Source organism: Oryzias melastigma, linkage group LG11, assembly GCF_002922805.2.
Source record: "Oryzias melastigma strain HK-1 linkage group LG11, ASM292280v2, whole genome shotgun sequence".
Taxonomy (NCBI): Eukaryota; Metazoa; Chordata; class Actinopteri; order Beloniformes; family Adrianichthyidae; genus Oryzias; species Oryzias melastigma.
In genome coordinates this window covers 16,204,569-16,217,507 of record NC_050522.1, presented here as the reverse complement: position 1 = coordinate 16,217,507, position 12,939 = coordinate 16,204,569, and the positions used below count along the sequence as shown (strand labels likewise).

Sequence of the window (12,939 nt, the reverse complement as noted above, 5' to 3'; positions counted from 1 at the left end):
CAATGGCCACTGATTTAAACCACAGAGACAAAGTAAGAACCCTGGCCTAAAATCAAGATATAAACATAATTTCTAATCAAACAACGTTTTATGATTTGATCAAATTATTAAAAAAAATAATAAATAATAGATTCACCTAATGTATTTTTCTTTTTCAAACTTTCAGATTTCAGATTTAATTTCTTGAGGGATGAATCCAAAAATATCTCAACCGTTTATAAAATGCTCCAGAAACAGATTTGTGCAATCTTGTCAAACGATATATTTTACGACCTCCCAAAGAGAAAATTGTTTCTGAGATGAGAAGAGATTTGAAAAATTAAAAGAACTAAAAAAAAATATCTACCAAAGCGGATTATGCAGCAGTCTACAAATGACAGCAAAGCACTGGCCTTCCTTCTAAAATAAAAACAAAAATAATGATAAAGTAAAAATTTGTTGAGAAGGTAAAATACATTTAATTTCAGATCGATTTTGTGTATTTTGAGCAGCAACACAAAAGCTCCAATGTGCAAAACACTGAAACACGGGGGAGAGAGTTTAATAGTAGGGGGCAAAAAAAGATGCTTAGATGACAGTGTTAACCCTTTCATACCGGAGCTCCAGTCTTTATATTCTTTGATTTACTGTAAATTTGTTAACACGATCAACGGAACTCCAGTAGATTCTGAAGGAGAAAACCGGCTCGCTTTCAGCATTTTAATCTCCATAAAAAGATATTTTGACAAAATTATACAAGTTAGAAATAAGTAAAAGATAACATTGGGCCATTAATAACAATAAAATTATTGGAGGGCCAGATAGAATTACTCGGAGGGCCGGATCTGGCCCCTGAGCCTGGACTATGACACATGTTCTCTAACAGAGCAGAATTATTAAATTCATAGATAATATGGGGCTGAAATCTAATGTAAACATGTAAAAAAAAAAAAAAAATTACATCAAATAAGAGAAACAAATTTTCAGGTGAATTTGTTTAAACTGTGTAAGTTTCAACAAAACAAAAACTAGCTTTCTCCATTTTCCCTACATTAGAAAGAAAGATTTTATGCCCAAAATTGACCTCATCATCGGCATCTCAATCATACGGATAATCACACTCATACCTCTTGAATCTATGAATGAACTGTAAAAAACAATAAATGAACATTTCGTTTAGATATCAAATACGTTTTTTTTTAATATGAGGTTAAATGGAGCAATTTTGAGGGTATAAATATTTGAAACACAAATAAAAGATTTTGAAAAAAATATTGGTGTTTGGCCCAAAAAAAGTAAAATGTCCAAAACTTTTTGCTATTCTGAAATAAATTTAATTATTTTCAGCTTCAAATGTTCTGTGGAGTGGTTTTTATACGACAAAACTCTGCTATTTACACCCGTCTTGGGACAACTCTACACTAAAGTAGTACAGACTAATCAGCCATTTTCTGACCGTATTTATCACAGTTCTAGGAGTCACTGAATGCACCAGGACTGAAGTTACCACCCTCGTCGATTTTGATTGGTCCTTCATGTTAGCCCCGCCCCAACGCACCACAACAGGGCCAAAAGCTTTGAAACTGAAATTTTCAGGTTCGAAAATGAAAAAAAAAGTTTTGAAATTGATCAATTTTGAAACCTGAAAATCAGAAAATGAAGCTGAAAATAATTAAATTTATATTAGAATAACAAAAGGTTTCGGACATTTTACTTTTTTTTGGCCAAACACTAATATTTTTTTCAAAACGTCTTATTTGTATGTCAAATATTTATGCCCCAAAATAGCTCCATAAGGTTAAGTCGTTGATATAATGATTGCATTAAAAAAAAAAATGGTTAAAACATGAGTCTTCATGCTAAGAATATTTGAACATAACAAGAAAACGTTTGCAGGAACTCAATCTGAAAACTCAACCCTAAATCATTTAATTCAAACGGTTTTTACTGTACATCGCGTCGGTCGCAACATTTGAAGTTGAAATTGAATAATTTTTTGTGAGGTGATGCAATGTGGAATCTGTGACTGAAACAACACCTCCCCTGTTGCAGCACGCTTTCATTCTCTGAGGTTAAAAGGGGTCGGCTGCCTTTCAATGCTGCAGCGGCGGATCACGGCTGTGTGCTTTCTCAAACACTGTCCCACTCACCTTTTGTGTTTGCTTCTCTGCACGGCGATCGGATGAGAGTCGGCCCCTTCCCGAACATGTCAGATCTTCTGTGAGGCTGCAGCGAGAAGGCGGCGAGGCTACCAATTACCCGGGTGAAGGCAGCCAAGTGTTGGGTCGATTTGACACTCGCCTTTGACCTCAGAGGGAATCTGCTCGCCGCCGACACGTGCAAAAAGAGAGGATGATGGGTAGTGTGGACAAAAAGGGTGTCAAGCCGAAGCTCATCTGGTTCAGTATCTTTCTCTGGAAGGCGAGGAGACATTAGCTGAATTAGTTATAGAGTTGGATCCCTTTATAGTCTCACAAACTCAGGAAAATAGGGATTTTTTTCCTGCAGTGATCCGTTCACAACCTGCTTCCTGCTGAGTCTGACAGCCGTGAGACAGGAGTGCAGTTTCCTGATGTAAGAATCCCTAGAAAATCAACAAAAATGTTGTTTTATTCAGTATTGATACCAAATCAACCACAGAAACTCCTTCCTGTAAAACTGAATAAATAAACTAAATGAAAATGATTAAAGACCAAGAAAAACAAAACCCAATTTCAGCTAAAGCAGCTCATCAGCTGGTTTCTAAAATACAACTAAACAATTCATGGCATTTATAGGTAATGATGTACCTCCATTGTGAAGGATCTCAGGGTTTAGCGGAGGCCCAGCTACCAAAGACATAACCCATACACACTATCTCTATTTCCCCCTAAAGCAACATGCGTTCAAGCAACCACTAACAATCAAAAGTCTATGTATTTGTATGTATACACGCATTTCAAGCTTTTACCTTCAAAACTCTGGTGTTCAGGCGCCACTACACAAGTTTTTACAACCATTTTCATCCTCTACATGGTGTTCATACTGGACTGTCTCTGGCACATGTCCGTCACCTTCAGTTAGAAGAGTCTTGATGGGAAAGACTCATACAGCCCACAATAGCAGAAGAATCAGGTTGATTTCTCACTGAATACAACCCAGTAGGAGCCACTAAGTCTTCCTTCACCGTTTAAAAAAATAAGACATGGATTTTGCTATTGTTACTACTATGATAAATATAACTGAACTGTGGTTTATTTTGCATGAATAAAACACAAACATTAATATATATATATATTGCTTTTGACAGGAGATCCTTTCAAAATAAAAGACACCTTGTCACATATGATCATCTCAATGCAGTTAATGTTGTAGTAGCAAGTGTAATGTCAGCAGGGATTAGATAAAAATAGTTAATTTCCCTGTTGTTGGTCCATCTACGCCAGAAAATCTAACAAACCAAAATGAAATCCGAGCTAATTAAGTGATCCAGCCATATTTTTCAAACACACTTCCTTTATTTTTGAAAAAACAGAAAATTCACTAAATACTTCGGTGCGCCTTAATAGTTGTGCTTATTGACGTCCATTGATTTTTTTCAAAAATGAGTCAAAATGTTTTAACTGAACTTGTGATACGCACTGTCCTTCAACTGTTTGTAAATGAGTTCAAGTTTGAATTAGATCTGAAATTCTGAATTAAAGTGATGTTTGTCGATGCTTTGATGAATATTATGCAGCATTTTAGACAATAGTTTTTCACATTTTACCTTAAGTATTTGTAAACTATTGTATTTTTAAGTTGATAGTTATTAAGGTTTTTCGTTTAGACAATTTTTTGTTGCAATTCTGCGACCTGTCTGTTTATATGACCATAAAAATTTGATAAGTGGGAGTAAAGTTATAACTGCAGTAATCAGATCGACTTGTTCTCAACTTCCAGTTTCATTTATAATCAGATTTCTGTCACAGTTTGTTTGCATGCAGAGACATAAGACAAACGTTTTCATACCTAAAGACTCCCACAGGTCTGCAGAATAAGCCACATGACTCCACAGTCTTTTAATCATACTCCATTTGGAGAGAATGATGGATAAAGCAAATGCCTGCCCTAACCCCAACTCTTCAGGCTCTGTGGTTTTTGGAGTGTTAATCAAATTTCCCCAAACTAGATAACAGCAATTATAGATATATCAGATTATGATAATATCAGATTATGATGTTTACCTTGAATAATCTTAACTCAACAAAAACCTTAAACATGGATCAGATTGGATGGAACAGATGACCTGAAATATTGTCTAACCACATCCCAACATTAAAGTGTGTATTTGCTTTATGAATTAAATGCATTCAATATTGTTAAACACATTTTCATACTTTGTTTCTCCTCCCTATTTTTTTTTTTAAGAAGCTCCTTTGATTAATAGTGTAAACCCTCATGGTCTGAACATCTAATCTGTCATGTAATCAATTAAAACAAACCGCCCCCTTAATTTATTTTCTTTTGAGCCCCAAAGACAATTCTTTAGAAGCATTATTAAACCTTTTCTTGTTTTTTATATTTCATTTTTCCACGTCCCATTTTTATTTACACCTTTTTTTTAATTTAACAGTCTAATGGAAAAATCCTAAATTGAGCAATAAAGTCCTCAGCCTCTGCTGGGATTTCTTCACCCATTTTTTTTCCTCTGTACTGCACTTTTCTATAGGAAGTTTTTTTGTTAAATTGGAATTTCAGCTCTACAACACATTAGGGTCAAGCTCCTCGAGAAAGTGAGTTTTATTCTTGAGTTGATTCACACTGACAACAAGATTAATTGAACATTGTTTAAACAACTTGAACTTTTAAATCTTCAGGTGTTCCCGGTCAATAATATTACACACTCTAACAATAGTTATTCCTGGTTAGATTTTCTCTATATATTATTAATTTAACCCTAAATAACAATTTGCATATTTGATGCTCACATTTCTTAGACTCCAATCTTATTAGCATGATCCAAACGTTCCTCAAAAACCCAGTGGATATAACATGGTCCATGTTTTCTACCCTGTAGTTCATCATCATTCCACTAGGGGCAGTAGAAGACTTTTCCTGCTCATTTCAATATGGCCACCTCCATGAAATCTCAAAAACACTTTTGGCAGGAAAGAAGTTTAGCTAATTTTCGAAACTTTATGGAGGGAATAAATAATCTATAGTAATTCTTTTTAATAAATGACGATTTTTTTTGCATTTAATTAATTCAAATATTGTTGATAATTCTTTATTTTACAGATACGCCATGTTAAAAATGAATGACATTTTTGTCATTGAGTAAAAAGATTTTTTTTTTCCTGACCATTCACTATAATTTTGTGTTTCAACTTAACATCGTTGATAACAAAAAATACCAACCAATAATCAAAAATATCTATATGTCATAAAAAGTATATTGCAAAGGGTTTAATTCCTAAAGAAATTAAATCACATTTTCTGTTAATGTCTTGATATAGTTGGTTTCACATGGTTAAATAAGCAGGTTCTAATTATGCAAAATGTTAGAGCTTAAATGCTTGTCTCTTTTGAGATATTTTTTCTTTAGCTGAACTTTAAAAATTGTGTCTTTGTGGGTAATTCAAATCAAAGTCTTGTCGTATCTCAATACTCTGATAATCATAAGAGTGTGTATGATCAAAAAACCCTCAACAAGATTTAAAAAACCCCTGTATAGATTCTAACGTTTGCCTTTTTGTGTCATAAGATAATTCATGTGACACATTTGATTTGAAGAGTTAAATCCGTTAAACAACTGACACATGCCAAAGCGGTAACCCCGCCCCATGGTTTTCCCAGCTCCCGGTCCCCTGACATCTGGAGCACAAAATTAAGAGGCGGCTGCTCAATTGGCCTCCTGCTCCTCCAAAACAAGCTTTATGAATCAAAGACGACAGAATAAAAGGGAATTAGATGTGTTCTTAATATAAAATTTATGGCACAAGATGATTTGTAATCAGCACAAGTGCCAGCTGACTTTCATTATTTTGAAACCTCTGAATACTTGAAGTTTTTAACCAAATAAAACTTCCTGCTTTGACAGATTGTCTCTCACAGGCATCATGATAGGGGCTCGTTTTGGTTGCAACACGTTGGTCCCCAGGTGTCCGGGCAGACGTCGTGTGTTCGGCCAGACCCCCATCTGTCTGCGGCGGCCCGCCAGAGAGAGCCTGTCACCATCTAGCAATCTCCCATCCTCTGCAGGGCATCAAAATGATATGACCATTATGTTCTGCTTCAGCTGGGCCCCAGGAGGATAAGCCTTGATGGCTTATTTGCAATGTGTGCTCAAATCCAATAAAACAGAAAGTCTGAGGGGCTTAATTATGTTTAGACAACAATCTTGAACAACATCTGATACCATTTAAAGGACTTTCAATGATGAGAAGATACTCCGCATGGCTCTGGTAATAGCCAAATGTCAGATTACGTAACCATGGAGACCTTTTTTTATTTTTATGGCAGTAAACTGGAAAGTTACAAAGGGATTTGGCAATAAAAGATGAAAGTGCAAATTTGTTGTTTTGCTGCAGCACAAATGTCTTTGCTCTGCAAAATCATGAAGTGGTTTATCCAGCCTCATAAATGTCAAAGAGGAACTTCAGATGCAAAGCGAGATTGGAGAACACAAACAGACCCCCGAAGCTTTACCGTAAACATCCTGCGATGACTCTAAATATGGTTGATTATGTTAGACAGTGGAGCTGCCGCAGCCAGGAGGCGTACAAGCCGGCACAGAGCGTGCAGCGGCTGTCTCATAATGAGGATGTGAATGCACCCAGAGAGCGCGGTTCATCTGTAACATGTCTGCCAGATCTGGCAGACTCATTGAATATGACACATTGATGGATATGTTTTTGGTCCACTGCGGTCAAGAGGGTTTTCAGATGTTTCTGTGGCTGCAGGAAAGAAGCCTCCTCTTCTCCAATATCAGCAAACTTTAAGGCTTTGACTCATCGGCAGCATTTATTTTATCACTTCTTCAGAAATGAGATAAGATGAGCTTAGGGAGAAAACCTAATAATAATATTTTCACATGCAGATTTAGAGATGTTTTTGAGTTCACGGAGGATTCAACCAGCAGTAATGTTTAGGATTCAACAAAATAATTTCAATATTTTTAAAGTTTTTGTCTAGTCTATAAGGGGAAACATTCTGAGGGGAAAACACAATCAGACAAACTATGATAAAAATCCACAGCGGTGGAATTTAAATTGATCTTCCTATTTTCAAATGTGACCTCTATCTGCTGCTCTAGACAATAAGAACAAAGAGAGGATGCTGATCAGTGAATTCATAAAATATTTCCTCAATCTGGAAGTTGTACAATATCAAGGCTAGCAACATATTTCTGGTTCTTTTGTCTGTTCTGATTATTTCTCCAGCATTTGTTGTTCTTCCTTCTTACTGAATCTTTTTTCTCTCTCTTGTTAGCTTCCACAATAGAAGTTATTTAGTCAGCCAAGTTTTTTTTTTTTGGTCTTTACAAAAGTTTGCTGTATGAGAAAAAAGTTTTTCTCCCTGACATCCCTTGATTTTCTACCTGAGACCAGTTTGATTGATTCTGTCAGAAAGTATTCACTCTTTCAGTTTTCACAGTAAGATTATGTACCAACTATCATTGCATAAGTAAAATAACACAATCAATTTATGACTAATCTTCTTAAATGTAATATATCCATCCAAAGAGATATTTATTTTTGTTATTAGTTTGGTTTAGCTAGCCAGCCACTCAACAAGCTAGCTAGCCATCTAGCTAGCTTGCTAGCTAGCTAAAATAAACCTATTTCAATTCCCTTTCTATTTTAAACCACTTTGGCACCCTGATAGTTGAAATAAAGTTTTATTCTTCAATTCAAATGTTGATTGAATTAAGTGGACTAACAGGTTAAAGTTTCAAAGTCAGGGTTCATGAACAGGTTGTGGGTCATTTTTGAGACGGACCTGGTTGCAGGCAAGATGGCGGCCAAACACAACATTAAATTCATCATTAGCTGGTCGCAACTGTAGCTGGAAGATGAATTTGCGTATCTATACTAGAAGATCCCTAACCCTAACCCGGTTCCAGTGTTTTTTAGCATAAACTTTGATAGAGCTTCAGTCGAGGACTTTCGGGTCATGTTGTTGTCTGCGGCCAGGTCCTCTTGTAATTTTTGCTCATTTATGACATGTTTTGCTTTCAAAACTCTCTTTTCTAATAAAATTTCTGTTGTAATATGTTACAAACAACTGCCAGTACATGTTTGCAACACATCAAATTCACGGTTTAAGCAGCTGGAAACAATTTAAAATAAGCATTTCCAACAAAATTGTTATAATGCTGTAAAAACTTTAATTAAATAAAATTGTGTCCTGAATCCCTTTTTTGCCATCTGCTATATTACAGATTTGTTTCTGAAATTCATTTTAATGAGAAATTTCTTGAATTACTTTTCTGTCAGGGATGGAGGTTTGTAAAGGAGCCAAATACAGGAGAGAAGACTTTCTGGTAGAAGCTTCACAATTTAAAAAATCAGTTCAAACATGACAGAAAGCACAAAAAAACCTAACATATTGACTTTATTGAAACCTAAAAGTTGTCATTAGGGTGGAGGGACAAAAAGCAGACGAAGTGACATTAATGAACTGAAAACCACAAACTGAAATACACTGAGAAGCAATTAACAGACACACATACAGCTGTTAATGATTAAAAACAGGTGTGAGGGGGGGGGCACAAACCTGAAAACAAAGAAAACATGGAAACCAACAAAGCTGAAATTCTGAATTTTTTAGGGTTTTTGTTACTTCAACAAAACAGGTGTTTTAAAAATTGTAAAATTCGTGTTTTTGGCTTTTACAGCACATTACTTTGTCTTTTTTTTAAGAATTGCATGTTTTATTGCTTTATTTCAAATGTTATAAAGGCGTTATTTTATTACAACGTATTACAATAATCCTTTTTCAGAGGGGCTGCTTTTATTTTGTTGCATAGAAGAAATACTTTCGATAAATAATAATGCCTTTGGAGTTGTAGCTCAGATTTTGAAGTTGCGTCTGATCATAATAATGAATTCCAAGGGAAATCCGAAATACTTTTTTTAATTACAGTTAGATGGATGTCTAGGAAATTGTTTCAAGATTTCAAAAATGCAGCTTAAAAACCTGCTTTACTTACGATCTGTCTCTGAAATGAATGAATATCAAAAAGTAAACAAAAAACCTGATGATTCCACATGGCCTTGTTTTCTGTTTGAGACGTCGGGTACTCAGAATGAGGAGTTTCAATGAAACAACTCACCAGTGAATGTTGCCATGGCGAAGACCATCCCAACTGCTGAAATAAACAAAGCCCACACAAACAATAAGGCCACCTGTCTTCTCCATCGCAGGCAATCAGCTTCCCAACTCCGATGTACAAACTCAGATGAAAGACTTTGCCTGCTGGCAGCTTTTTGAGTTTAGTGTGCGAGCAGCTTTCAGAGTAATGGTGTGAATTGTAGCACAGTCTGTCGACAAACACTTGAAGAATCCCTCTTGCATTTTTTCCTGTTATGTGAATACATTCAAAGGATATATAGGTAAACGTTTAAAAGATCTAATGCTGATGATGTTGTAGAAATTGTGCCTCACGACATTTGAACAAAACATGACATTTAGTTTACATCCTTATCTGCGTTGTATTCATGAATTTTTAGCTCCTTTTTTGAAAAGTAGTTCATCAAAGGAAAAAGTGTCTTCAAATATGACCTTGCCTCTAGATAGACTGAATATCCTTTTCTTTCATCACTTTGGAACTCATTTTTCATACAAATGAATAAGCCTATAACGATGTAATAAAATGCATCAAATTTAATACGTTTTTCTTGGATCCCTATCTCATTACCAAGATCAAAATTTCCCCTTTAAAGACTTTAAACGGGCCATGTTTTCTCCTGTGTAGCTCATCATCTTTCCACTAGAGGCAATAGAAGGGCATTTCCTGCTCATTTCAAAATGGCTGCTTCCATGAAATCTCAAAAAATAAAAAACTTTTGGCAGGAAAAAGTTTAGATAATTTTCTAAACTTTATGGTGATAATAACTCATCTATTCTTATTCATTCTATTAAATGACACTTTTTGTATTAAAATTATGTTAAATTAGTTGATATTTAATTATTTATAATACATTTACACCATGTTATAAATACATGTTTCAAATTTGAGACGGTGGGTAGATAAGGTGTTTTTTTCCCTGAACACTCATGTTAATATTCTTGCATTTTAAATCAACATAGTTGTGAGAAAAAAATGCATTAAAACACCCAACAAATCATACTTTAAATAATCTATATTTCATTAAAAAATGTTTTAGTCTTTAATTATTTGCGATTTTTTAGACATAAATAGGCTCAAATATTAGTTATTTTTGCCCCTAACAACAGATTGCCTCTTAACTGTTGTTCCCCACTAACAACCACTAGAGGGCACTGTAGGTTTGTGTGTCAGTATTTGCTTCAGAAACACAGAAGAAGAAGTGACGTTCAAGACAAAACAAAAATTGCTTAGAATCTGATCATTCTCCTCATGGACGTTATGAAGTTTTTCTTATTTGCATCAAGACATTATTTATTAATTTATTTTTCATGATTATAGATGCTTTTGTAGAGCTCTTCAAAATAAATAACTTAACTTCTCAACATCATCCGTATCTTCCATGTATTTTAGACGAGATATACAGTCAAAGCCTCCATCTTGTAGCGAAAAAGCTAAAAGTTATCTTCTCCACACGCAATGGGAGCGTCTAGTTTATGAACACATTTTTGGACAACCATTGAGGTTTAAATTTGAGTGCACTCAAATTTGACGCATGAAATGCAAAGTTATGTTGGGCTTTTTGAATTTGTTCATAAATGTTGGACTTTTCTCTTAAAAGTGCGGCTTATACTCTGGAGTGACTTACAGTCCGGAAAATACGGTACTTGATTACAATATTTTTGAGCAGCACCAGATTTCAAAACTACAATCTAATTCTATACATTAAAGGAACATAAATTTTTATTTTTGATGCATGGTTTCTTAGAAAAAGAAACGAGTAAAGAGTAAAGATCAAGTATTCAAAAAGCAGGAAACTCCTAAAATGTCATCTCTTTGTAGCTGCAGCTTCCATTACTCTCTTAGTCTGTCACTTTGCTGCAGAAAAAGTTTAACTGACTTCTGTTACTTTTATGACATTTTTATTCAAATTTGTAGGAATTCTTTTATGCAAATCAGGGTTTACATATTTATTGCTTATTGAGATTCCTAGAGTTTACGATGCATTTTTAAAATCATGCAAGGCAGTAATAAAATTGACTCGCCGGCTCACCATCATGGGGTTTAGTGTTTTGCCTGAGGACACTTTAAACTGTGAATGAGGAGGTTTGGAAAAAGGAATTAGCAATAAATTTGAATTATTTTTTGAGCACTTTGCTCAAGCAGTTTGTACATTTTGGAAGAAGTAATGTCCTCTTTGCTGTTTGTGTTTGAATTCTTGTTTCACACAAATATAAACCATTTCTTCCCTTTACTTGATTGTGTTTTCTGAACTCTTTCCCACAAAGATACTTTATCAGACTAACACAAAACAATAAAATATTCAACATCTTTATATTAGAACTAATATTTTATTTAAATCTAAATATTTCTTATTTAAATGAATAAAATGTTAGTATCAATGTGGACAAGATTTTTTCCAATTTGTTCTTTAATCAAGAACTTGCTGCCTTTCCCAGAATTCATTAGTTCTATTCACGAGTGAGTTTGGAAAGCCTGACCTGAAATTAAGGTCATCTCCAAGAATATTGCCTTAGACACTCATGAATCCTTTCTTTTCAAACTGTAGCCTCTGGAAATCAATACACCTGTTCCTACCGGATTTGTATTCTTTGTAACTAATGTATGTTAAGTATCCTTAGTGATGGAGAGGTCATTTAGATATTACCACTGAGGGGAATACTGGCAACAAAATTGAGTCTGACCACTTGGACAAAAACATCGTACAACAATTTTTTTGTCAGAAATGCATCATTTTCAGCAATAAATTTACCATAGAGGTTCTTATGTTGTGAATCGATAAATCACATTTGATCTTTATCTACTTCCCAGAAAAATGCATTTCATTAAAACAAGGCCACCACTTTCTATTTCTAAATTTGATGCCAATGTATTGATTATTGCAGTTCCTCTAATGACCACTAGAGGCTGGTGTCAGCAGGGAACAAGTTACAATATACTTGTGTCAACCTTACATCAAAAATAAAATGATAAAGGTATACTTTATGTACTGTATAATGTCAAAACTACTTTTAAAGACAAACTCCAATAAAAATTGTGTTTTTAACATGTTCTTGTAGCATGTTTCCATAATGGTGGACACAGAAAATAATTAAAACTGAGTATTTCTTTGTTCAAATCATGTTGGATTTGGAGCAGAAGAAAAATTGTGGTTTGAAAACTTGGGTTTGTGATGCAGGCCAAAGTCTCCTTGCTCCGCTACAATTCTGAAGCCTCCACTTGCAGATAAATAGATCCATTAACATCTTTGTTTTCCTAGTCTGAGCTGACATCTGGCTCAAAACTATATAGCTGCATGGCTCTGATATTGCTTATGTATGAATCTATGCATGGAGAAATCCCACTTCTTCAAACCTGCTGTCCACACCCACAGATTTGTAAATTGTTCTCTCATTTTTATTTTTGTTCACTATTGGTAGCAATGGAGTTCCATACACCGAAAGCCCATATTTTTATGAAACTCCAAAAACTTGTGCTATACTCCAACTTTTCTATATGTTTTCTTGACTTTAAAAAAAATCTCTACATTTTCGGTTTAGGAACTTTTGGGTCAAACTCCCTTTTGGCATGAACAGAGTTCCATACATTGATAGTTCCTTTTCTATGAAACCCAAAAAACTTGTGCTTTTCTCTTTTCTTTGTGTTAA

At 34.7% G+C, this 12,939-nt stretch overlaps 1 protein-coding gene across 2 annotated transcripts in view; it reads right to left on the bottom strand.

Moving 5' to 3' along the window:
* LOC112161306 overlaps positions 1-3,140 on the bottom strand; it is a 12,343-nt gene extending 9,203 nt beyond the window's left edge. The window contains exons 1-2 of one of the 2 annotated variants that reach the window (XR_004948611.1): positions 2,503-3,140; positions 2,130-2,393 (exon numbers count right to left, since the gene is read on the bottom strand). Coding sequence is in view for 1 of the 2 variants with exons in the window: in XM_036214126.1 (XP_036070019.1) it covers positions 2,130-2,412 (283 nt within the window). In the remaining variant the exon portion in view is untranslated. Of the gene's footprint in view, positions 1-2,129 lie in introns of both variants that reach the window. The other variant, XM_036214126.1, reaches the window with a different exon arrangement.
* Between the last annotated feature and the right edge of the window lie 9,799 nt (positions 3,141-12,939).